Raw genomic sequence first — 22,589 nt, 5'->3', positions numbered from 1 at the left:
GGTCACTCGCTTGACACCTCTTGTTTATTGTCTCGTACAGTTAGGAGCCTTTCCAACTGAGGTCACTGTACTGTAATGAAAACCACACTGCCCTGGAGTGAGCAATGACCTGGCTCAGAAGGTCGCTGTCGGAGCAGGGACTCTGCACTTCAATCGCCTCACCTGCAAATGGACAAAACGCACCCTCCTCACGCGTTTTGGGGAGACGTGAGGAAGGGTGATGCGAGGAGAAGCATTTTGTCCCACAAGCTGAGAACCTGCTCTGTTACACACCCAGCAGCACAGTTATCTCATCTACCTGTCTGGATTGCCAGGCCAGGTAAGTACGTGACCACCATTTTAACATAACAAAGCTGAGGCGCCAGTGAATTAAAGAAGTTTCCAAAGCTTCCACCCAGATCCACCTAATTCAAGAGCCACGTTTCTCCCCTGGAGAGAAGACTGAGAAACCCAGGAGCCGTCACTAGGGTCTGTCCCAAAGACCGTGGCTCCAGATGCTGTGTGTATTGGAAACAGGAGCACTGTCCTCTCCTCCTTTGTCCCCCAACCCATGTGGCAATGGTCCGTAGGAAGAGAGGAGGGTCACACAGGCCACCTCCTGCTCCCAGGGTCTCTGCATCCAAACCCTGCAGCCAAAACCTGAAACCTCGCTTTAGTGTCAACTGTCAAAATAGAGATGTGATACACAGTGAACATGTGTGATCCCCATAGCTTACAGTTTGTTTTTTCCTTTTGCATTTATTTCATCCACCCAACAGGAGTCACGGTGCCCTTGTTGACTATCGTGTTTCCCCGAAAATAAGACCTAGCCGGACAATCAGCTCTGATGCATCTTTTGGAGCAACAATTAATATAAAACCTGGTATATATTATATTATATTATATTATATTATATTATATTATATTATATTATATTATATTATATTATATTATATTATATTATATTATATTATACCTGGTCTTATAGTAAAATAAGACCGGGTCTTATATTAATTTTTGCTCCAAAAAACGCATCAGAGCTGAGTCTGGCTAGGACTTATTTTCGGGGAAACATGGTAGGTCACAGGCAAGAATCCATTTTTAAAGCATACATACTAAAGAAATGCATAGTAAAGGTTTTACAGACCAGCACTGCGCACACAGCATAAGTCCCGGCAGCTCTCTGAGGTTCTCCTGCAAAGAAGCTTCTGGGTGAAATTTTCTTGCCCAGGAAATATCATTAGCACTGACGCCACAGAAATACTCAGTTCTCATTCTTCAGGATAAGACAGAAATACTTCCATTTATGTGGCTTGGGACAATTCTTCTGAAACCTAATCATCACAGACTGAGGTCTACTAATAATTATAACAACCACAATAATACTGATTAATATTAACTAACAATTATAATAACCACTAGTTATAACAATTATAATATTAACTAACCAGAGCTAATAATTACGACATCAACTAATAATTATAATATTTCCTAAGCACTGATTAAGTACTTGACACCAGGCCAGGCACCCACGCATGTTATTTCCTAAGTCCTCGTGACAACCTATGAGACAAAGACTATCCTTATCCTCCACGTACAGATAAGGAAATTGAGGCTTAGCAAGGTGACACAACTTTCCCAAGGTCACACAATTCCACGTGGCACCAAACCACTTGCTTAGGGAACCAGAACCTATCAGCTTTTCCAAGATTCTGGAATGAACCGTGACCCTCCAGGTCATCTGAGGATAACTAAACCAAAGTCCCAAACTTCAGGAATGTGGGACATGAAATAATCCTAAGAAATCCGGAAGTTATTCATTGTCTCCGGAAGGATGCGTGGGACCACTCCAACCTGGTCTACAGAACATGTAGAAGACAAGCAGGTGAGTGGTAAAAGTTTCCAGCAACGAACATCAACAGAATACTTAGAGCCCACGAAAACCGTTTTCCTCAAAAAATTATTTTTTACATAAAAAATCCAAAAATGTGTGCTCATTGTAGATCAACTAAAAGTTTCTGAGGTCATCGACAGCCGCGAAAGATTTTGCAGAGTTTTTACTTTTGGAATTTTTCTTCGTCTTCTTCTGCTAAGAGATGTTCTAGAAATCATTGGATGGTTGCTGATCCATTGGGCTCAGAAGGGACACCCAGGCTCTTTTGTCGTTTTCTTCTTGCTCTCTCTGGAAACCGTGAGAACTTTCAGGGCTGGCAGTGGTGGCATTCCAACAAACAACAGTTGGCACTGTCCCCTGGAGCGGTTCACCTAAGCTAGCATCATCGCTGACGCGTGACCGCTGAAACCCTAGCCGCCACCTGAGAGGGTCCAGGACCTGGATATAAGAGGAAACAGCCCCCTCGCTGGTCTCCAACACTCGGGATTCATGCAACTGTTTTCTCTCCACAACCTCTCTAACTTCTGCTAAAATGCTGCTCAAAATTCAGTCACCGACAGACAGTGCAGGTTCAAGCCTGAAATCAAAGCCCGAGTCATCCCTTCGGTCCCCGTTTTTGAAGTCAGATCCATTAAAGGCTGGAGTCTGGGCAAGAGATGCCTGACTTCAGAAACTTCGCAGTGGTGGATGGATAATTCCGAGCCTGGTCCCAAGAAAATCAAAGCAATGTTAGGGGGGTGGCTTCTCGTGCCTATTTTTGGTCTGTTTGGATTCCTAGAGCGTTTCAAACTGTGGCCTGAGAGATGTTTGTTCTTCTCACTGTGACATCATTTTCCTCAAATAATAGTATTACACACGCTAACTTTACACTTTTGGTATGGTTACATCGCATACACAAGTAATTACACCCAGGAGTCATTTTAGTAATCTGGTTTTTCTGTGCTCCAAACATTGTTACACAAAGTGTCATTTATTTGCAACTTTTATCTAAATCTTACAGAATGAATAGTGGAAACACTCCACAAAATCTCTGATACTATAATATAGGCGACACCACGACACAAATCCCATGTTAAAAATTCTAGTATCACACACGCCCCCCTCCTCATGTCCCCTTTCACACCCAGCTTACACACTCCATACACTTCTTCAATACCATGAAAAGAAACGCAGAAAAGCAAAGGGCACACAGGCTCACCGCAGAGCCACGGTTTACTTACTTACACACTCCTCAAAAAGTAATTTAAGGCCAGCGCTGGGCCATACCCGCTCCTTCTACTTCCAAGTCTGAGTTACCAGAAAATTGTGTCGGAAGAAAGCCCACAAATTCCATCAGACACCTACCGCTATGGACCCAGAAGATGTGGCAACAAACACTTTGATAACCATTTTGGTAGTCGGAAAGAGGACTCCCCCTAACACACCCCTGTGAAGGGAGGAACGCAGCGCTAGACAAATCCTGACAGTGACACAGACGAGCTTGTGCCAGGCGGGGCTGGCGGGGCCCCAGGGCTCCTCTGAGCTCCTGCCCCTCCGGCTTCAACTTAAGCTCTGCCTCTCCCAGGAGCAGCCCAGGCATCTTGGGTAGTCCCCTCCATTGGCCCGGGAATATTTGGGGACCTGTCAGGAACATATTTGATTGGTTGATAAAAGCAGTCCCTGGACCCTTTCCCTTATCACTTTAAATGCCCGACACCAGTCCCTAAAAGGCGAGGCTGCAGAGTGCACCAATCAGAGCCCCACAGAGAGATGCCTGGGGGTGGAGGGAGGTGGGGCATGGCGGGAGGGGGGGCGGACAGAGAGCAGTGGAGACGAGGAGGAGGGAAGAGCTCTTGCAAGCTGGAAAAGCCCAGAACACACCATTCAGGCACAGAGGAGGCTGTGTTTACAGGGCTTCTGGCAAACAAGCGGGAAGCTGCAAAATACTCACAAAGGCCTTTAAATAAATAAAGAGTGGATTCCTTACTTTAAAATTTTCTGGCAGATTTTTTTTTTAAATCAGTGGGCTGTCATACAACATGTTCCTTTATGAGTGGCCTGCTCCCAGTTTCTCCCTTTATCATCTGTTTCTCTTAAGAAACATAAACCGACAGATGCTGGATGCATAAGGTTTCACTGACATTGGGGACAAGGCAGAGAGACAGCGGCTGGCTTGTCAGTACAACGATTTCAACAAGCAAATTGTCCTCACTGTGTTAGAGATGGGGAAAAAATAATCTGTTTGTAACAGGCTCTATCCATCTTATTTATATGGATAATTTGAATTGTGTTCAAAATCTAGTAAGAAGCCTAAATGCTAGGGCCCAACTCTTCTGACGGGTGTCAACATCAAGATCAAGGCCATTAGAGGCAAAGGCCCCTTGGGGGCATATTCAGTTCTCTTAGATAACTGAGTCTCTCTCCTATTTTTAAAGTCCCCAGCTCATGGTGGAGGAGGTGGCACCGGCATCCTGAACCAGGGAGGGATCTGTCCAACTTGTGCACTGGCTCCTTCACCAGTCCCAGAGGCCTCGAGGCCTGGTCCCCTCCCACCCAAGCAGGTGCCTTCGATGAGAAAGGACACCCTGTCCCTGGAATGCAGTTCAAATTCATTTATATTAAGAGGAATGACTCAGATGACTCCCCCACAATAGAACTTAGACGTCAGCATGAAAAGCTAACTACTCCCCAAAGAAGGCCCTTGGTGAAGACAATTAATGGGTAACCTAAAACGAGAAATAAAGGCATGTTTCTATTATGTGGAACGACAGTGGTGACGACCACAGTAACTGCAGTGAGCTGAATGGCGTCCCCAAAAAATTTATGTCCACCCAAAACCTCAGAATGTGACTTTATTTGGAAACAGTCTTTGCAGATGAAATTAGTTGAGGATCTTGAGATGAAATCATCCTGGATTTTGGGCAATTGATGTCCTTGTAAGAAGAGGAGAAGACACATGGAGAAAAACACCACATGAACAAAGGCAGAGGTTAGAGATGCTGCCACCAGCCAAGGAACCCCAGGAACTGGAAGAGAAAGGAAGCACTCTCCCAGAGACTTCAGAGAAAGCAGGCAGACTTCACACTTCTGGCCTCCAGGACTGTGTGAGAATGAATTTCGGTTGTTTTAAGCCGCCAGATCTGTGGTAATTTGTTACAGCAGCCTTAGAAAACTAATACAGAGAAAAAAGTGCATTATGTTTAGTATGTAGCATGATCGAGGTGACCCCTAGAACAACCAAAAGGCAGTTCTTCAACTGTGGACCGCAAGGGCCTCTCTCCCTTCTATATGAGAAGGAAGCACCCTTTTCAAGGCAGAAATAAAGGCTATAGACTGGGGAGAGCTAGGAAAAAGGAGAGGGAGAGACCATTCAGATGGGAAAGAAAGTTCTGAGGAAACTCCATCTTTCACTTTCCTCCAGTCCTGAGAACCAGGGTTGGGATGGTCCCTTCACAATAAACTGCTGATTTTGTTACTGTCCTAGGAGGACCACCAGCCACCAACCAGCCCTCTTTCCATAAATATCAAGTCTAGGGTGATAGTTGATGCTCCCCAACAATAAAAACAACCACCATCCATCCATCTGATAAGTCACTACCGAAGGTTGTAGAAACAAAGCCCACAAAACTGAGGGTGGACACTCTAAAGGGGGATGATGTAAAGGGAAAGCCTTGCCCTACCCATCCCTACAACGCTGGAATTAAACAGTCTGCTTGGAAATGAGCACTGCCCCTATTACATAAAAACAATGTAAAAACCATAAAGGGAAACCATGATAAATTTAATTCTACACAAACATCAAAATACAATGTAAACAAAATTAAAAGGTAATTGACAAACTGGAGGAACTATTTGCAACATACATCACAGATCGTTTCACAGAACATCAAAACTTCTAAGTCACTTTTTTACAGATGAACAGCAAGTGAAAAAAGCAGGCAAAAGTCCAGAAAAGGCAAATCACAAAATAAGTACAAATGGTCACTAAAAATATGAAAAAATGTCTATTGTTCCCAGTAATCAAAGACGTGAATAAAATGAAAGAGGTCCCTTTTTGACAATAAAACGGGCATTTTAAAAAGAAGTAAGATTATCCCCGACGTAGGTTAAGGATTGGAGACGTTTGATGAGAAGTCAAGCTTTCTTTCCTCTGCTTTCAGAAAGCCTCCAAGTGGGCATATCCTTTGATCCTTCAATTTCTCATGTAGGAATTTATCCTAAGAAACAGGCAAGGGTGACTTCAAGATTCATCTGCAAGGATACAAGGCACTGACACAACGGAGGGAGGAGACATGAAGGGTGGGAGGAACAGGAGGAAAAGAAGTACTAGTATAAATGTGCCTTAATTACGCATGCCATCATCTAGGCGGTTTGTACTTTTTCTTGGCACTTTCCTGTTCAGTCTAAATTCTCTACACCAAACACGCATTGCTTTGTGATCAGATGTTCTTTCTCCAAAGAAATCCAACTTCAGAAAAGAGGGGTTAACAAGCAGGGGCCCAGGTGTCCACTCTCCCCACTGGGCCCACTCCCCTCCGAAGGCACCTGGCGTCCACACCTGCCCGCCTAGGTCCACTTCCTCCCGGGAAATCTGGGGTCTACACCCGCCTGCCTAGCGCCCTGCAGGGAGCGCTCTGCTCCCGGCCCACGCCCCTCCCCGGCGGAGAACTAGACTCGCGCTGTCGACTCCGATTCAAAACACCCGGCGCGTGGGCGAGCGCGACCGAGCGCGGGACGCCACAGAGGGACATTCGCGCCCACGGGAACGCCGCGGGGCCAGCCCGTCCGCCCCCGGGCGGCCCGGGAGCCGAGGAGGGACAGCGGGCGGCCTCCTCACAGACGCCTGTAGACACATCCCACTTCGCCCTCACGGAGAAATGTGGGGCCGGATTGTCTTCACGGTCCCGGACACCCGGCCGCCGGCCCACGAGACGCGGCCCAGAGTGCGCAAGTGCGCGGATCTCGCAGCCCCGCCCCTTGGCTCCTCCCTTCCCGCCCGGCCTCCAGTCCCAGGAGGCCCCGCGGGCAGGTTTCCGGGGCGACGCGTCTGCGTCACGAGGCCGCGGGGTTAGCACTGCTGCGGAAGCCGCGCGGAGCAGGTAACGGCCCCGCCGCAGCAGCCGCCGCCCTTTGCAGCGCGAAGCCCCGGCCCAGCCCCAGCCGGAGCCTCCTGCCAAGCTTCCCGGGCCTTCGGGTGTCGCCCGATCACTCAGCCTTGGCCCCTGCGCACTCGGGCCTCGGTGCCTCGCTCTCACTGTAGTTGGTAACGTAGCCAGGTGGGCCGACCCCTTCGTCCTGCAAAGCGCGGCCTGGTGAAGAGCCGCCCTCGGCGCGCCCCTCCCCTGCTCAGAGAGTGACACTCGCAACACATTCGGCGCAACACACTCGCAAGCCCACGCTGCTCCGCCGGGGGACCCGCCAGCACGCTGACTGGCCTCTGGGGGCATTCAGGCAGGGGGAGGCCCCGAGCTGGCGCGGGTATGGCCAGGGGACCCGGCCAGGCGCTCGGGCAGCCGCCAGTCACCCCGGTCACACGAGGACCCACTTCATCCCCTCCCCCCTAGTAGGTTTTCGCCTATACTTCTATATCTGAGTCTGATACCTTCGATTTTGCACCTGCCTACGTGCTTTTGCTTTTTGTTTTTTCCTTCTAACCTTAGCGCTGACATGTCCCCATCCCCAGCCCTTGGAAATCTGAATGCTTTGAAATGTCTGCTCTCTGTGTTCCTCACTCGCTCAGCCTTGGAACCTTTCGTCCACAATTTCCCTTTAGTGCTTTAACATTTCATTGCCAAACTTGTGCCACCAGGTAACTTGTTTCAGTCCAGTTTTTTACTGCTGAACATAACCTTGAACATTTTTTCTATCTACACTCACTCTCCATCAAAATGCCGGTGAGCCCCCGAACATACCTCGGGCCCTGACCCTCCCGTGTGCTTCAGACACGTGTTCTCAGCTGCCTTCCCCCATCTCTACTTAGACGTCTAAGGCATTTCCCACACAACAGGTCCAGACCAGCTCCTGACATTACCCCAAACCTGCTCCTCCCACACTTTTACCCGCCGCAGTTACTGGAAACCATCCTCCCAGTTGTCCAGGCCTTGGTGTCCTCCTTGACTCCTGTTTTTCTTCCTCCGGGCTTTCAGTCTGTCAACACATCCTTCAAATTGTACCCAGAATAGATGCACAAACCTACCATTTCGCCCAGCCCCCACTATCACCACCCTGTTCCACCATCAATCATCTGGTTCCTGGGTTATTTCAGTAGCCTTCTAATTGGTCTTCCTCCTTGTGCCCTCCCTGCCTGAGAACAGTCTTAGCTCTTTCCCCTTCCTCTGTTATTTCGAATGAATAATCTTAGTGGGAAAAAATGGAGATGAATTTTATAAAGTACAATATTTTTAGTGCGTATCCATTTTGAGAAATGCAAATTTTAAACCAGGTAGACAAAGCTACACAAGCACCTGACTATTAAGCTAAAAATTGTTCTTTAGCTTTCTGATGTACATGACAGTGTCCCTGGATAGAACTATGACAAAAAACTTTAAAACTGACTTACGGAAGAATCAAATATAATCCATAGACTCCTTCCCAGTGAGAAAAAGAAGTCATGTAGGAATTTAGGCTGTGTTTGTTCCCTGCTCTTTCTTGTTTGGTTTTTTAGAGAAGCACCAAAAGAGGCAAATTGAAATGGAGACGAATGCTCGTCCCTCTGCTGATCACTGTGATAGTAAGTACCCGGGCACTGAGACTCTAGTCTGTCAGTCACAGAGTGATGCCGTGCTGGCTATGACCAGGTCCCTGTCCTCAGGGAGCCAGTGGCCCCCACACACCTGGACCCTTGCCAATCTCCCAGCTCCCATTTTTTCCCTTTTTTCCATCAAGTGAAACCCCAGTTGACCAAAGTAACATGGTAGGATTACTGCAACTTGCAGAGGGTCTATGGGATGTAGCAGATTGTCAACCTCCACTTCACTCAAACTTGATCTCCCAGCTGCCCCTCATGCTGTCACTTCATAGAGGTGATGGGACTCTCCTCTTTTCCAGCTACCAGATCTGCAAGCCTTACCTACATTGTACGCATCTTACCTTCCTCTTGTCCCAGTCCACCCTGCCCTGTGCTTTGATCTCATTCCCCTCCCGCTTGTCAAAAACCCTATCCTGTCACTGTCGACGTTCCATCTCTCACTTATACAATCAGCTGTTCCATCTCAACTGACATTAGGCACAAATACATGCCCCCCACCCCATCTATATGCTCTTGACTCCCACCTTCCTCTGTCCAGCCTGGCCTTGTTTGCTAAGCTAGACCCTTATGTCCAGCAAGCTGAATGGCATTGCCTCATAAGACCTCTCAGATACCTCCAACCCAACACAAACAAGACCGAACAGTCTCCCACCACCCCACCCAACTGGGACCTGTACCACTGGAAACTGGGATTCCTCCTTGACCTCTTCCCTCACCCCAGCACCCAGTGGACCGCCAAGCCCCAGCGTTGTTGTTTCCTGTACATCTTTCACGTCTCTCCATCGTCACTGGTACCTTAGTTCAAGCTACCGCCTTCCTCCTTCCAGCCTTCTGCAGTCCTCTACTGTCTTACTTTTCTCTGTGCTGTTCCCTACACTGCAGCCAGAGTCAGCTCTTCAGAAGGCAGAGCTGATCATGTCATGCCTTCCCCAGCCTCCCTCTTTTGCTTGCTGCTAGCTTCCCATTGCTCATGGATTGATGATTCAAATCATAAAAATGCCATCCAGTGCTGCTGTGGGTGCTCACCCCCACCTACGTCTGGAGACCCATCTGGACCCTCTGGCCTTTGTGACTGGGCCCCAGCACACCGGCTTCTTCTACCCGCCAGGCCTTGGCACCGGCTTCTCTGTCCGTCCGCAGTGTTCTTCCTTCCTACCCCCATTCCTCTGCCTACTTAGTTCCCACTGACGCTTCATATCTCAATTCAGATGGTGCTTCCATAGGAAAACTTACTTCCCAGGCCACTAGGCCAAATTTCTCTGTCATATGTCCTCAGAGACTTGTATCTCTTTCCATTACAACACTTACAACAGTCATTATTGTGATTATTTTATTCCCGACATAGAAGCTCCACAAAAACAGAAACATTTCTGTTTGTGTTCATCATATTCCCCCACACCTCCCACAGATACTGGCACAGGGTAAGCACCCAAATGTGTGTTGAAAAAACTGAATGAAATGAACATTCTAATGTGTGAGATCTATCAAATGGGGGGTATTTCAGTACAGTTTTATTAAAATAGAAAGAATGAAAATTCTAGTAAAAGTGATTAGGTTAACACTGAAAAGTAGAAAGAAATGTGGCCAGGAGGGGGCGCTAAAAGTTTACACTTGTATAAATTTAGCCCTAGAACGCAACGTTCAATTTTCCTTTAGTGTGGGGCAGTACACTGCATTTGCCCCCACTTGCTGGAAGTGGGCACAGCTTCTGATCCTGAAGGCGTTTCTATGAGATGCTCAGTCTGGTAGTAAATTCAAGCATTTTGTCAAAAATAAATAAATACATATTATTGTTAAATGACTGAAACCTACATAACCATCCAGACTTTGAATATGGCACGTTTCCATATTATCAAATAAAGCTAGAGATTTCTGACATATGTAGGCATATTTAATGTGTGGATTTTCATGCTAGACTGGACTTTAGAAGTCATGGAAAACAATCGGCTAATGTCACACATTAAACAGTTGAGGACAAACAGTTGAACGGGCAGAGCTGTCACTATAACTCCCATGTTTCACACAAGCGTTTTCTCTTCTGTAACATCCTCCCTCTCTTCTTACTCAGCGTTAATTCTTAACCTTCCCTCTCCAATATCAGTGACCCACTTTCTGAAGCAAAAAAATTGAGACACATAATTTTAAAAGTGGATGCATGTTTGAAATAGTGTTCCTGAATGCCCTAAGACAGGTGATCGTCTTACCTATGTAATACTATTTGTATAAGCTAAGGGAAGAGCTTTTCTATTCATTTAACATCCTGCTTCACTTTGCGTCAAAGTTTGTATAAAGAATTCAGGCCTTCCATTCTGGAGGAAGACACACCCTCAGTTTGGGTCCTACTGCGCTATTTCCTCACGACCCGATTCAGGCCGAGCTCCTGGCAGGAAGGCCACAAATGACTCTGGGCTCTTGTCAGTTACAAGGAGGTACCTGAGGTCCACCTGTCCCATCACTGGTGATGAACGCTGATGACCTGGTCAGGGTGGTCTCTGCTAGGTTTCTCTGCAAGGTCACCATCTCTCCCTTTGTATTTGGTTAGTATTGGGCCAAATCCTGTTCCTTATCAAACTTGCATTCACTGGCCTTTAGCATCCCTTGATAGCAACCTCCACGATAGTTGTCATATAGTCATTATCTACTTCTGCCATTCCTTGTACATTTATTAGTTATTATTCTCTTCCTTTCTCATTATTTATTCATTTATATCAGTGTGGATTCATGGATTCCTAGTTCATTTAATAGGTTGTCATCTTACTATATATCCTCATGCGTTTTGGTGCTCAAATGTCATAGATTTAACCAGTGCAAACTTCAAGTTGGCTTCTGGGTCCTTTAACACATACCAGCCTTATCTTGTTGCCTGCCCCAGGCCTGGGATCCTCCATTTCTCCACGGCACCCTGATTCCTTTAAGTGGGGAGTTTACTCAGTCTGCTCCTTGTTACTGGGGTGTCATTGTTTCTAGAATCTCTCAGAGAGCAGAGATAGGAAAACTAGACCCACACACACACACACACACACACACACACACACACACACAGAGATCTATAACTATATACCTGTATCTATACACTTCTATATTCTTCATAGATATATAGATATATATTAACCCAATATTTCCTATTCTAAGCCAACACCTCAGAGTTCTTTCTGGCCTTCCCCATTTGTATGTAAGTAAAACCCTTTCAGGCAGTAAGAAATTTGGCTGTCATGATTCTAAATATATTTACTTATTTCTTCAATTAACTTATTTGCCTGTGCAATTAATTCCTGACCTTGCCAGCTACCTGTCAGCTTTTGTCACCAACCCCTTGCCCTCCCCTCCCTGCTTTCTCAGGATTATCCTGGATTATCCACCTAGCCTCTGCTCAAAGGCCAGCCTTCTTGTTTTCTCCTAAATCTCCATCCTGAATGCAGATGAGAGAGTCTGCTGTGTGCTTCCGCTGCTTTCACCAAAGCAGACAATCCCACAAGTTCCCAGGGTCAGTCAGTCACCTTCCTGGATATAGTCCAGAAGAGGTAAAGCAAGACTGTTTCTGGGAGCATAAAGTTACTTCCCGAAGCATTTGAACTTACCCTCTTCTTGGACTTCTTGAAATTTATAATATTTTCATTTACATTTTAATAGCCTGCTTTTAATCTCATTTTGATTCATTATGTTTTTCAGTATAACCTGTATTAGTTTCCTAGGGTAGCTGTAAAAAGTTACCACAAACTCAGGAGCTTAAAACAAGATAAATTTATTGTCTTCCAGTTCTGGAGGCCAGACGTCTGAAATGAGTCTCATGGGCTAAAAATTAAGATGATGTCAGGACTGGTTTCTTCTGGAGGCTTCAGGGGAGAATCCAGGACCTTGCCCTTGCTGACGTATAGAAAAGCCTGTATTTGGCCTGCGACCCCTTCCTCCATCTTCACAGCCAGCAGCGAAGCATCTCTGTCTGACTCTGCTTCCCTCATCACAGTGCCGTCTTCTGATGCCGCCTGTCTCCCTTTTATAAAGGCCTTTGTGATTACATCAGGCCCAGGTGGATAATCCAGGATAACTCAGGATAATCTCCTCTCCTCAGAATCCTTCAGGCGATCATACTCTGCAAAGTCACTTTTGCTACATACTTGTAAGGTGACAGATTATGTTCACAGAGTCTGGGGATTCAGATGTGGACATCCTTGCAGGGTGGTAATTAGCCTACCACAGCACCAAATGCAATCATAAATCTTAAAAATGGGAGTATAACTCCTTTTATTATGGCAGATAATGAGCTCCATGCAGACACTGATTAGAAAATGAACATGACAGGGAGATCTTTACATATCCACCCACACCTGCAGAGATGCATTTCCTTCTTCTCTTTTTCCAACAACTATGCAGTTGCATCCAATTCCTTAATTTTTGTCATTCTGATAGATGAAAGTGGAGTTTTAATTGTTTTAATGGGCATTTCATTAATTAAGAGCAAGTTTGAACATTTTTTTTTTATGTATCTTGATTGTCCATGTTTCTGTAATGTGCTTGTACTGTGATGTGTTCATGTCCTTTGCCCTTTTTACTAATGGCTGATTTTAAAAATTCTTTGTAAATTGAGGAAATTAGCTCTTTTCATATGTATTAAAAAGAGTTTTCTCAGTTTCTGATGTCCCTTTTGACTTGATGACTTTTTTTCTGTTATACAAAAGTTTTAAATTTTTTTGAAACCATTTTACTAAATGTTTCCTTTGTGGTTCCCGGGCTTTATTTCTTGCCACACTTCATGTTTTCTTTTAAGATTTGTTTTTAACATTTACATTTTTAATTCATCTAGTATTTATTTTACTGTGAGGAATGCAATAAGGATTCAGTCTTGTTCTGAGTTCCAGACAGATTTTGAGCCAGTTGCCCCCCGACCCCATCATTTATTGAATGTCACTTTTCTCCACCTTTATCTTACACCAGGTTTCCATATGTACGTGTTTCTGTTTCTGAACTCTTTATTTCATTATATTGCTCTCTCTATTCAAGCACTAGTGTCCGGATGTGTTAATGACCAGCTTCATATCTCAGTATCTGATAGAGGTAGTCCTTGGTCATCATTCTTTATCAAAATACTTTGTGTTCTCCCATACGGATTTTTCTGTGTGAATGAATTTGATATCAATTTGTCAAATTTTAAAAAATTATTCTCAGCATTATATTAGCAATACTTTAATTACATAGATTAAATTAGGGAGTATTTATATCTTTATCATCTTGGTCCCTCTTATATAACAACACAATATGCCTTTCAACTTACATAAATCTTCTTTTCTTTTAGTAGTTTTAAAGTTTACATTATATGCATAAACCTATACCAGATGTCTTCAATTTGGGGGGCAATATTGTAAGCAGGATATTTTCATCTATTTTCTAAGTCATTTTAATTTGCATATAGAAAGGATTGATTTTTATATCAATTTAGTAACCTATAGTTTTATTGCTTTCTCTTTATAGTGTCATGTAGGGTTTTCTAAGTATATAGTCATGTCATCTGCATATGATAAATAACTTGCCTTTTCTTTCCAATATTTATACCTCTTCTTTCTTTCTTATGTCTATTTTCATTTTCACCCCCAGAAAACTATTAACTAACAGAAGTGATAATAGGCATCCTTATCTTTACAGCGATATATATTAATGTGTCATTATTAAGCATGTGAGGTTAGCTCTTAGTTTGAGATATATATTTCTTTATCATGTTAGGAAAGCATTCATTTAGAACATTTTGAGTTGGGTCAGCAGCAGTAATAGATATGGAGACAGAAACTAAAGTAAGATCGAGGCACCTGGAACATTAAATTTTTTAATCAATATTTATTGGACACTTATTATTTCCTAGGAACTCTTCTAGGCACTGGGGATACAGCAGTAGACAAAACAGTCAAGAATACTACCATCATGAAGCATACAATTTAGTGGGGGAAGTCAGGCAACAAATGAGCTAAATAAGTAAAACATGTACTATGTTAGATAATGATATGTGTTAAGGGGGAAAAGTTAAGTGGGAAATGGAACAGGAAGTGTTGAGAATGAATGAGAAAAGAGGGAAAAATTGTATGTCAAGCTATTGTTTAACATAAAGCTGGTTAAGAATACAGTTACCTAGGAAGTCCTAGCCACAGCAATCGGACAAGAAAAAGAAATAAAAATCATCCAAATTGGAAAGGAAGCAGTAACACTGTCACTATTTGTAGATGACATAATACTATATAGAGAGAGAACCCTAAAGATTCCACCAAAGAACTGTTAGAACTGATAAGTGAATTCAGTAAAGTAGCAGGATACAAAATGAATATTCAGAAATTGGTTGCATTTTTACACACCAATAATGAACTATCAGAAAGAGAAATTAAGAAAACAATCACATTTATAATTGCATCCAAAAAAATAAAATAAAAATACCTAGGAATCAATTTAACAAAGGAGGTAAAAGACCTGTACTCAGAAAACTGTAAGACATTGAAGAAAGAAATTGAAGAAGATACAAATAAGTGGAAACATATACCATGCTCATGGATAAGAATAATTAACATAGTTAAAATGTTCATACTACCCAAAGCAATCTACAGATTCAATGCAATCCCTATCAAAATACCAATGGCGTTTTTCACAGAACTGAAACAAATCATCATAAAATTTATATGGAACCACAAAAGACCCCAAATAGTGACAGGAATCTTGAAAGGGAAGAAGAAAGTTGGAGGTATCATGCTACCTCATATCGAACTATACTATAAGTTTATAGTACTCAAAACAACATGGTACTGGCATAAAAACAAACACAGATCAATGGAACAGAGTAGAGAGTCCAGAAATACTCATAAACCCACCCCTATATTGTCAATTAATATATGACAAAGGCAAGAATATAAAATGAGGGAAAAACAGACTCTTCAATATATGGTGTTGGGAAAACTGGATGGATACATGCAAAAAAAAAATGAAATGACCATTTTCTTACATCATATACAAGAATTATCTCAAAATGGATTAAAGAATTAAATGGAAGACCTGAAACCATAAAACTAGAAGAAAATATAGGCAATGAATTCATTGACTTTGCTGTTAGTAATTTTTTTTTTTTTGAAATGTCTCCCCGGGCAAGGGAAGCCAAAGAAAAAATAAACAAATGGGACTACATCAAACTAAAAAGTTTGTGCACAGCAAACCATCCACAAAACAAAAAGACAACCTACTGAATAGAAGAAGATATTCACCAATGATACATCCAATAAGGGGTAAATATTCAAAATATATATAGAACTCATACAACTTAACACCAAAAAAATAGATTAAAAATGGGCAGGGGACCTGACTAGACATTTCTCCAGAAAGGACATACAGATGGTCAATAGATATATGAAAAGATGCTCTACTTCACTAAACAGAGAAATGCAAATTAAAGCCACAATAAGATATCACCTTACACCTATCACAGTGGTTGTCATCAACAATTCAAACAAATGTTGGCGAGGATGTGGAGAAAAAGGAACCCTTTTGCACTGTTGGTGGGATTGCAAATTGGTACAGCCACAACGGAAAATAGTATGGAGGTTCCTCAAAATATTAAAAATACAACTACCTTAGACCCAGCAATTCCACTCCTGGGTATTTATCCGAAGAAATCCAAAACACTTAACTCCAAAAGATACATGCACCCCTATGTTTGCTGCAGCATTATGTACAATAGCCAAGATATGGAAGCAACCTAAGGGTCCATTAATAGACGATCAAATGAAGAAGTGATACGTATATACAATGGAATATCACTAGGCCATAAAAACGAATGAAATCTTATCATTTGTGACAACATGGATGGACCTAGAAGGTCTTATGCTAAGTGAAATATGTCACACTGAGAAAGACAAATACCATATGATCTCATTTATATGTGGAATCTAAAGAAAATAAGCAAAACAAAAAATAGAAACAGACTCATAGGTACACAGAACAAAGTGATGGTTGCCAGATGGAAGGTGGGTTGGGGGCTTAGTGAAAACGTGAAGGGAATAAAAAGTACAAATTGGCAGTTACAAAATAGTCACAGGAATGTAAAGTACAACATGGTCAATAATATTGTAATAACTGTATGGTGTCAGGTGGGTACTAGACTTATTGGGGGGATCACTTAAGTAATGTAATTTTCTAAGCACTATGCTGTATACCTGAAACTAATATAATATTGAATGTCAACTGTAATAGAAAATTTTTAATAAATTACTAAATTAATACAAAAAAATACAGTTACCTACCCACAAAATAATTTGGGTTGGGAAACATAGTTATAACCATTTGAAAACTAAATCGTCCTTATGAATTGATTATAACTTCACTACAGAACATTCTCCTTTAAGAATTAGGATTTTCTGATTGTAGTAATAATCAAGAATCTGATAATTTGTGAGACTAATTATTGAGCCAGAAGGACAAATTTTAGTATACAAATGATATTAAGTCTATCAATATCAGTGCTTACGACCCAGTGCCCACCAGTAGTACCAGCTTCCTGGTATTTTTCTTCCTTTCATTATTTTCTGTCATTTACAGTCAAGTAACACATAATCCAAAAACTTTCATTATTTATGTTCAACTTTGCACTGGAAAGAACAGGCAAGTGACTTAGACCAGCTTAGGTTCTGCCCCCAACACTTTGTAAAGCACTGCTCTATTGTGGCCCCTTTAAATCTTATTTCAGCAGGACTGTTTTATAACTACAACCAAGAATTTCCCTCTCAACTGCCAATAGTCAACTCACCCTGACAGAGAAGCCTTAGTGTGTGAAATACACCGCAATGCATATGGAAATGAATATATATGTAAATTAATACTGGTTCAAAACTTTTAATTTCTTATATAAATATTTATTTGTGAGATCTTAACATTTTCTTTTTGCACTGTCATCCTAGTCTTTCAAAATATATTCTTTGCTTAAAAAGAAACGAAAACGTGTCAAAAAACATTACCCTAGAAACCTCCTAAGTACTACTACAGTGTGAAGAACCCTCTGCTCAGAACATACAGCTGACCTTCATACGTCTTCGGGAAGTGTAATAAAGAATAGCAGGTATGCATTCATTCATTTTAAAACATTTTAGCCTATGTTTGCTTTTTGTCTGCCTTGCTGCCAGAGCAGGGTGAAGTCAACTGAGTGTAATATTCTGAATGATGCAGATGTATGTATTTCTTGATCTTGAACATTCTTATTTCTAATTCTGTAATTAAACAAACATGATATACAAATATATTATTCTTGTAGGCAGCCACACCTTTTCACCATGGCACATTCCAGAAAAACTGGATCACAATTGTCCATTTAGAGCAGTTTCTAATTGTGAGCTGTATTCCGGAGTCATAAGGGCAAAAAAACTACAATAAGCCCTACCCACGATGACAGAGACAGTGAAATTACGCCTCAAGTGCAATAGAACAGGCATCACTATACTGTAAACACCATGCAGAACATAAATGCTGCCAAAATCTGAACTGTACATTACCATAAATTTCACATATCAAAAACCAGTGTGCTAAATCTAGTAAGCATTAATTATGTGATTACTAACTCTGCCCATTTCCACATGCTTGAAGGCAGAAGTTTGCCTTCTCCGTAACCCCCGTGCCCAGCAGACACTACATGTTCTTTGATTGAACATTTTAATTAATTAGTCAATTAAGAACATGAGGCATTTGGCCAAAGACCTGCATTTTTCAATAATGCGCCACATCATCAGAAATCCGTATATGTGGAGCCTGCATACATTTTTTATTGATAACAGTGGTGAGGTGTGGCTTATTTATGTTAATATGACGGCACTCCCAAAAAACAGAATCAACTTATAAGTGTAGTTACCGGGCTGGCACCAGTCACCCATCAATTACTACCAGATCAATGAGAAGGCTGGTGTTTACCAGACTGAGTATTCAGACCGCTGCTTGGTACGTGCACGTATTCAGGGTGCATCTCACTGCCGACTGTAGTAATAGCCCGTGTTCAAACTTGGTGTTTCATTGCTGATGATGGCGCTCAGGCTCAGCTTCCTGAAAAAGTGTGGAACTTGCAGTCTCAGGGGAATCCAGACAGACCCATATTCACGTCATCCAGGTAGAGAGTTTAGAACAGTTCTGGGGTCCTGGGAGTTCCAGAATTCTAGGAATGTTTGGTCTCTTTGATGGGTATAACTTATGTTAACTTCAAGTAATTGTTTTGGAAATTGAACTACCCTGATAAGATACATCTGAGTGTATTAGTCATCTATGCCTATGCAACAAATTACCCCAAAAGTAACAGCTTAAAACAATAGTGTGATTGCCCACCACTCCAAAACAATACTTTGATAAGATCATGATTTGATTAAAATTAATGGATTAGAGATAGAGAAAATACGGCATTATATAGATTTTTTAAAACCAGGTAGATAAACATTCTAGAAAGTATCTATTAACCTAAATAAAAGAAGTCGTTTAGCATGAAATCCTGTTCTTCCAGTTTTCTGCGAGGTCATTATTGACTTTGTAACCTCCTCTGGTAGATTCACAGTTTTCTATAAATCTCTCTCCAGTTTCCAAATTAACAGTTTACTCACTGGAAAAACAACAACATTGATTATCCTGAGGGGTCAGGAGTCTGGTCACAGCTGGGTCCTGTGGCTCGAAATGTCTCTGAAATATCTCTCAAGGCTGCGGTCATCTCAGGACTCACCCGGGGAAGGTCCAAGCCCCACGCTCACTCTGGCGGTGGGTGTAGGATTCCGTTCCTCACAGGCTGTTCGTCTGAGGCCTCAGTTCCTGCCACGCGTGCCCCTCCGTGGGTCGGCCTACAACATGGCATCTGGCTTCCACCAGTTTGAGCAAGTGAGAGAAAGAGAGGGTGACAGAAGCCAGAGTCTTTTATTCACCTCATCTTGGAAGTGACATCCGAGTCACACTAAAGGGGAGGAGATCACACAAGGTATGAACACTGGGAAGTGGGGACAGATGCCACCTGCCACACTGAGAGTAAGTTGCACAGACAGCCTCAGGAAGGTAAAGCCAGCAGGACTTATACGCTAGCCCCCACCCCCCCACTCCATCACTAGAGTGTGCCAATGCTCTCTGGGAAGAAGTGACTGTGTGTGGAGGAGTCACCTACTGGTTCCCAGCTGAATGCATGTCTACAGTCAGGTGATTCTTGGCATCCAGCATCAACAGTGAGGGTGCTGCTGCTGCCCTTGATGGCCAACAAGGAGCCCTTCACCTTTCTACGTAGTGCTGGACTCCCCTCCTAAAATCACACAGTGCAGACTGAGTCCATGGGAGCTCAAAGTGGTTCTTACGGAAAGAGTCAGGAATAGAGCTGTTTGGGCAATTGAAGCATTGTTTCTGTGTTCTAGCGTGTAGTATTATACAAGGGGCATGTCCACTGCCTCGGCCTGGAGGGGGGCAAAGCCTTTCCAGGTAGATGGTCCCTGGGCCTTCGGCAGAAGCCCAAAATGGACTTCCCTCATTTCCTCTCATTCTGTCTTCCTCCTTTTCTCTCTCTCTCTTTTCTGCTCCCACTTTTGCCCCAAGATTTGCCTTACTTCCCTAGATAAATAATGAATAGAAGGGAACTTCAGAGTCTGACAAAGGAAATATCTACAGATAACATCATACTTAATGATGAAAGACTGGAGGCTTTCTTCCCAAGATCCAAAACAAAACAAGGACTCCACCTTCACCACCACTTCTGTTCGACATTGTACTAGAGAGTCGGAAAGGTCCATGTTAGAAAAGGTGCATATTATTTACAGATGGCATGATCATCTATGTAGAAAGTCTGATGGGATCTACAAAAAAGTTACTGGAGTTAATAAGTGAATTCAGCAAGGTGGCCGGATCCAAGATCAATATGCAAATATCAATTGTATTTCTACATACCAGCAGCAGACAATTGGAAATTGAAATTAAAAGATAATAGCACTTATAATAGCAACACAATACCAGTTACCATGCAAAAAGATGAAATACTTAGGGATGACCCTAACAAAAGATGTTAGAGCTTTGTGTACTGAAAACTACAAAACATTGCTGACAGAAATTAAAGGAGACCTAATAAATGGCAGGAGTGTCTTATCCGTGGATGGAAAGACTCAGTTTTGTCAGAGTGTCAATTCTCCATGCATTTATCTATAGACTCAACACAATCCCAACTATAATCCCATGAGGCTTTTTCGTAGGAATTAACAAACTGATGCTCAAATTCCCGTGGAAACTCCAAGGACCTAAAATAGCTAAAACAACTCTGAAAAGGAAGAACAGACCTGGAGGACTAACACCACCTCATTTCCAGATCAATTATAAACCTGTAGTAACCAAAAAGTGTGGTATTGGTGTAAAGATTGAAGAATACATCACTGGAACAGAATAGGGAACCCAGAAATAGATCCACTTGTGGACATCTGAGTTTTCACAAAGGTGCAAAGGCCATTCAGTGGGCAAAAAATGGTGTTTTCAAGAAATGATACTGGAACAATGATGTCCTTATACCAAAAAAAAAAAAAAAAGAACTTTGATCCATAGTAATTAACTCGAAATGGATCAAAGTAAACTTAAAACTATAACATTTCTAGAAGAAAATAAGGAGAAAACCTTTGTCACTGTAGGTTATACAAAATTTCTTAGATGTGACACCAAAAGGATCATTGAAAAAGAACAAATTGATAATTGCACTTCATCAAAATTTAAAATGCCTGCAGACACTCTTAAGCAAATGAAAACACAAGCCACAGACTGGGAGAAAATATTTGCAAGCATATCTAAAAAAGGACTTAGGTCCAGAATATACAAGAGCTCTGAAAACTGAACAATAAGAAAACAGTTTAAAAAATGGACAAGAGATTTAACGTCTATTTCATCAAAGAAGATATAAAGATGACAAATAAGCACATATCAATGTTTACTAAGAAACCAGATGACTAATTTTTGTACTGTGTCACGCATGGGTGATCAAAGCTCCTCTTAGTCCTCTGTGAGCCTGTGATTCAGAGAGAATCTTAAAAAATATTGTAGATGGGGCACAGCGGCGTCCGCAAGCCTCAGTATTCTACTTAGAAACGGGGGAGAATACCACTGCATCCTAATCTGGTCCTCTCCATCTCACTGTCTATCACGTCATCACAGTGAGTTATGATTCATCGGAACGGTTAAGGGCTAAGCAGTCAGTTTCAACATAGACTAGTATTTTTTAACTCTCGAGTAGAGGTAAAATGATGAAAAGCTGAATAGCAAGTAGTTCCCGTAGACTTATCACAAGTTTTGACAAAACTTAACATCTTAATGTCACTGTGATGAATGACCGGGGTCAAATTATGTTCGTTTGGGCTCAAGCAGTATGGTATAGTGAAAAGAACTGTAAAGGCAGACAGGCCTGACTTAAAACTCAGTTCTCCCACTCACCACTTGTGACCTTGGACAAGTTACTTAAACTTTCTGAGCCTTAATTTACTCATCTGTAAAATAGGGTTAATAACAGCCGTTTCTCAGGACTGTTGTCACGATTAAATAAGCTAATACATGTAAAGTCCTAACTCTGTGCTTGGTATGCAGTAGGTGGTGGTGGTCATGCACAAGCAGTTACAAACAGGTTGTGTGGCAGCACTGTGTTAGGCCTGAGGTTACAGCCAGCACAAGACAGTCCCCAGGGAGTTTTCAGGCTAATGAGATTAGTCAAGTGGTTGTTCTGGGTGAAACAGTTGACGTGGAAATAAACTGACTCTTAGGGTTGCATCTCTTACATGAAGACACCAGCAGTGCCCTTGACAGTCCTGCTGTTTGTCCCAGAATTCCTCTTCCAAGAGGGGAAACTACCATTTGTTGATTGCTTACTATGCGACAGGAACAGTGACAGGCCTTTTACAGTCTCATTTCCCCCTATAATAACCCGGTGAAATCTGTGGTCTTATTCACATTTCACAAATGGCCAAGGTCACTGAAGTGAGTAAGTGACAGACCCAAGTTCAAACC

General features: G+C 42.5%; 1 protein-coding gene across 1 annotated transcript in view; it reads right to left on the bottom strand.

Annotated features, from left to right (window-relative positions):
* SH3BGR (SH3 domain binding glutamate rich protein) overlaps positions 1–3,475 on the bottom strand; it is a 47,672-nt gene extending 44,197 nt beyond the window's left edge. Inside the window, 2 exon segments of the mRNA XM_033128308.1 lie at positions 3,218–3,310; positions 3,312–3,475. Coding sequence (XP_032984199.1) covers positions 3,218–3,310; positions 3,312–3,452 — 234 coding nt within the window. The 5' untranslated portion in view covers positions 3,453–3,475.
* Positions 3,476–22,589: the final 19,114 nt, after the last annotated feature.

The sequence above is a fragment of the Rhinolophus ferrumequinum genome, chromosome 2 (assembly GCF_004115265.2).
Source record: "Rhinolophus ferrumequinum isolate MPI-CBG mRhiFer1 chromosome 2, mRhiFer1_v1.p, whole genome shotgun sequence".
Lineage (NCBI taxonomy): Eukaryota > Metazoa > Chordata > Mammalia > Chiroptera > Rhinolophidae > Rhinolophus > Rhinolophus ferrumequinum.
This window is presented reverse-complemented; position numbering and strand designations above follow the sequence as displayed.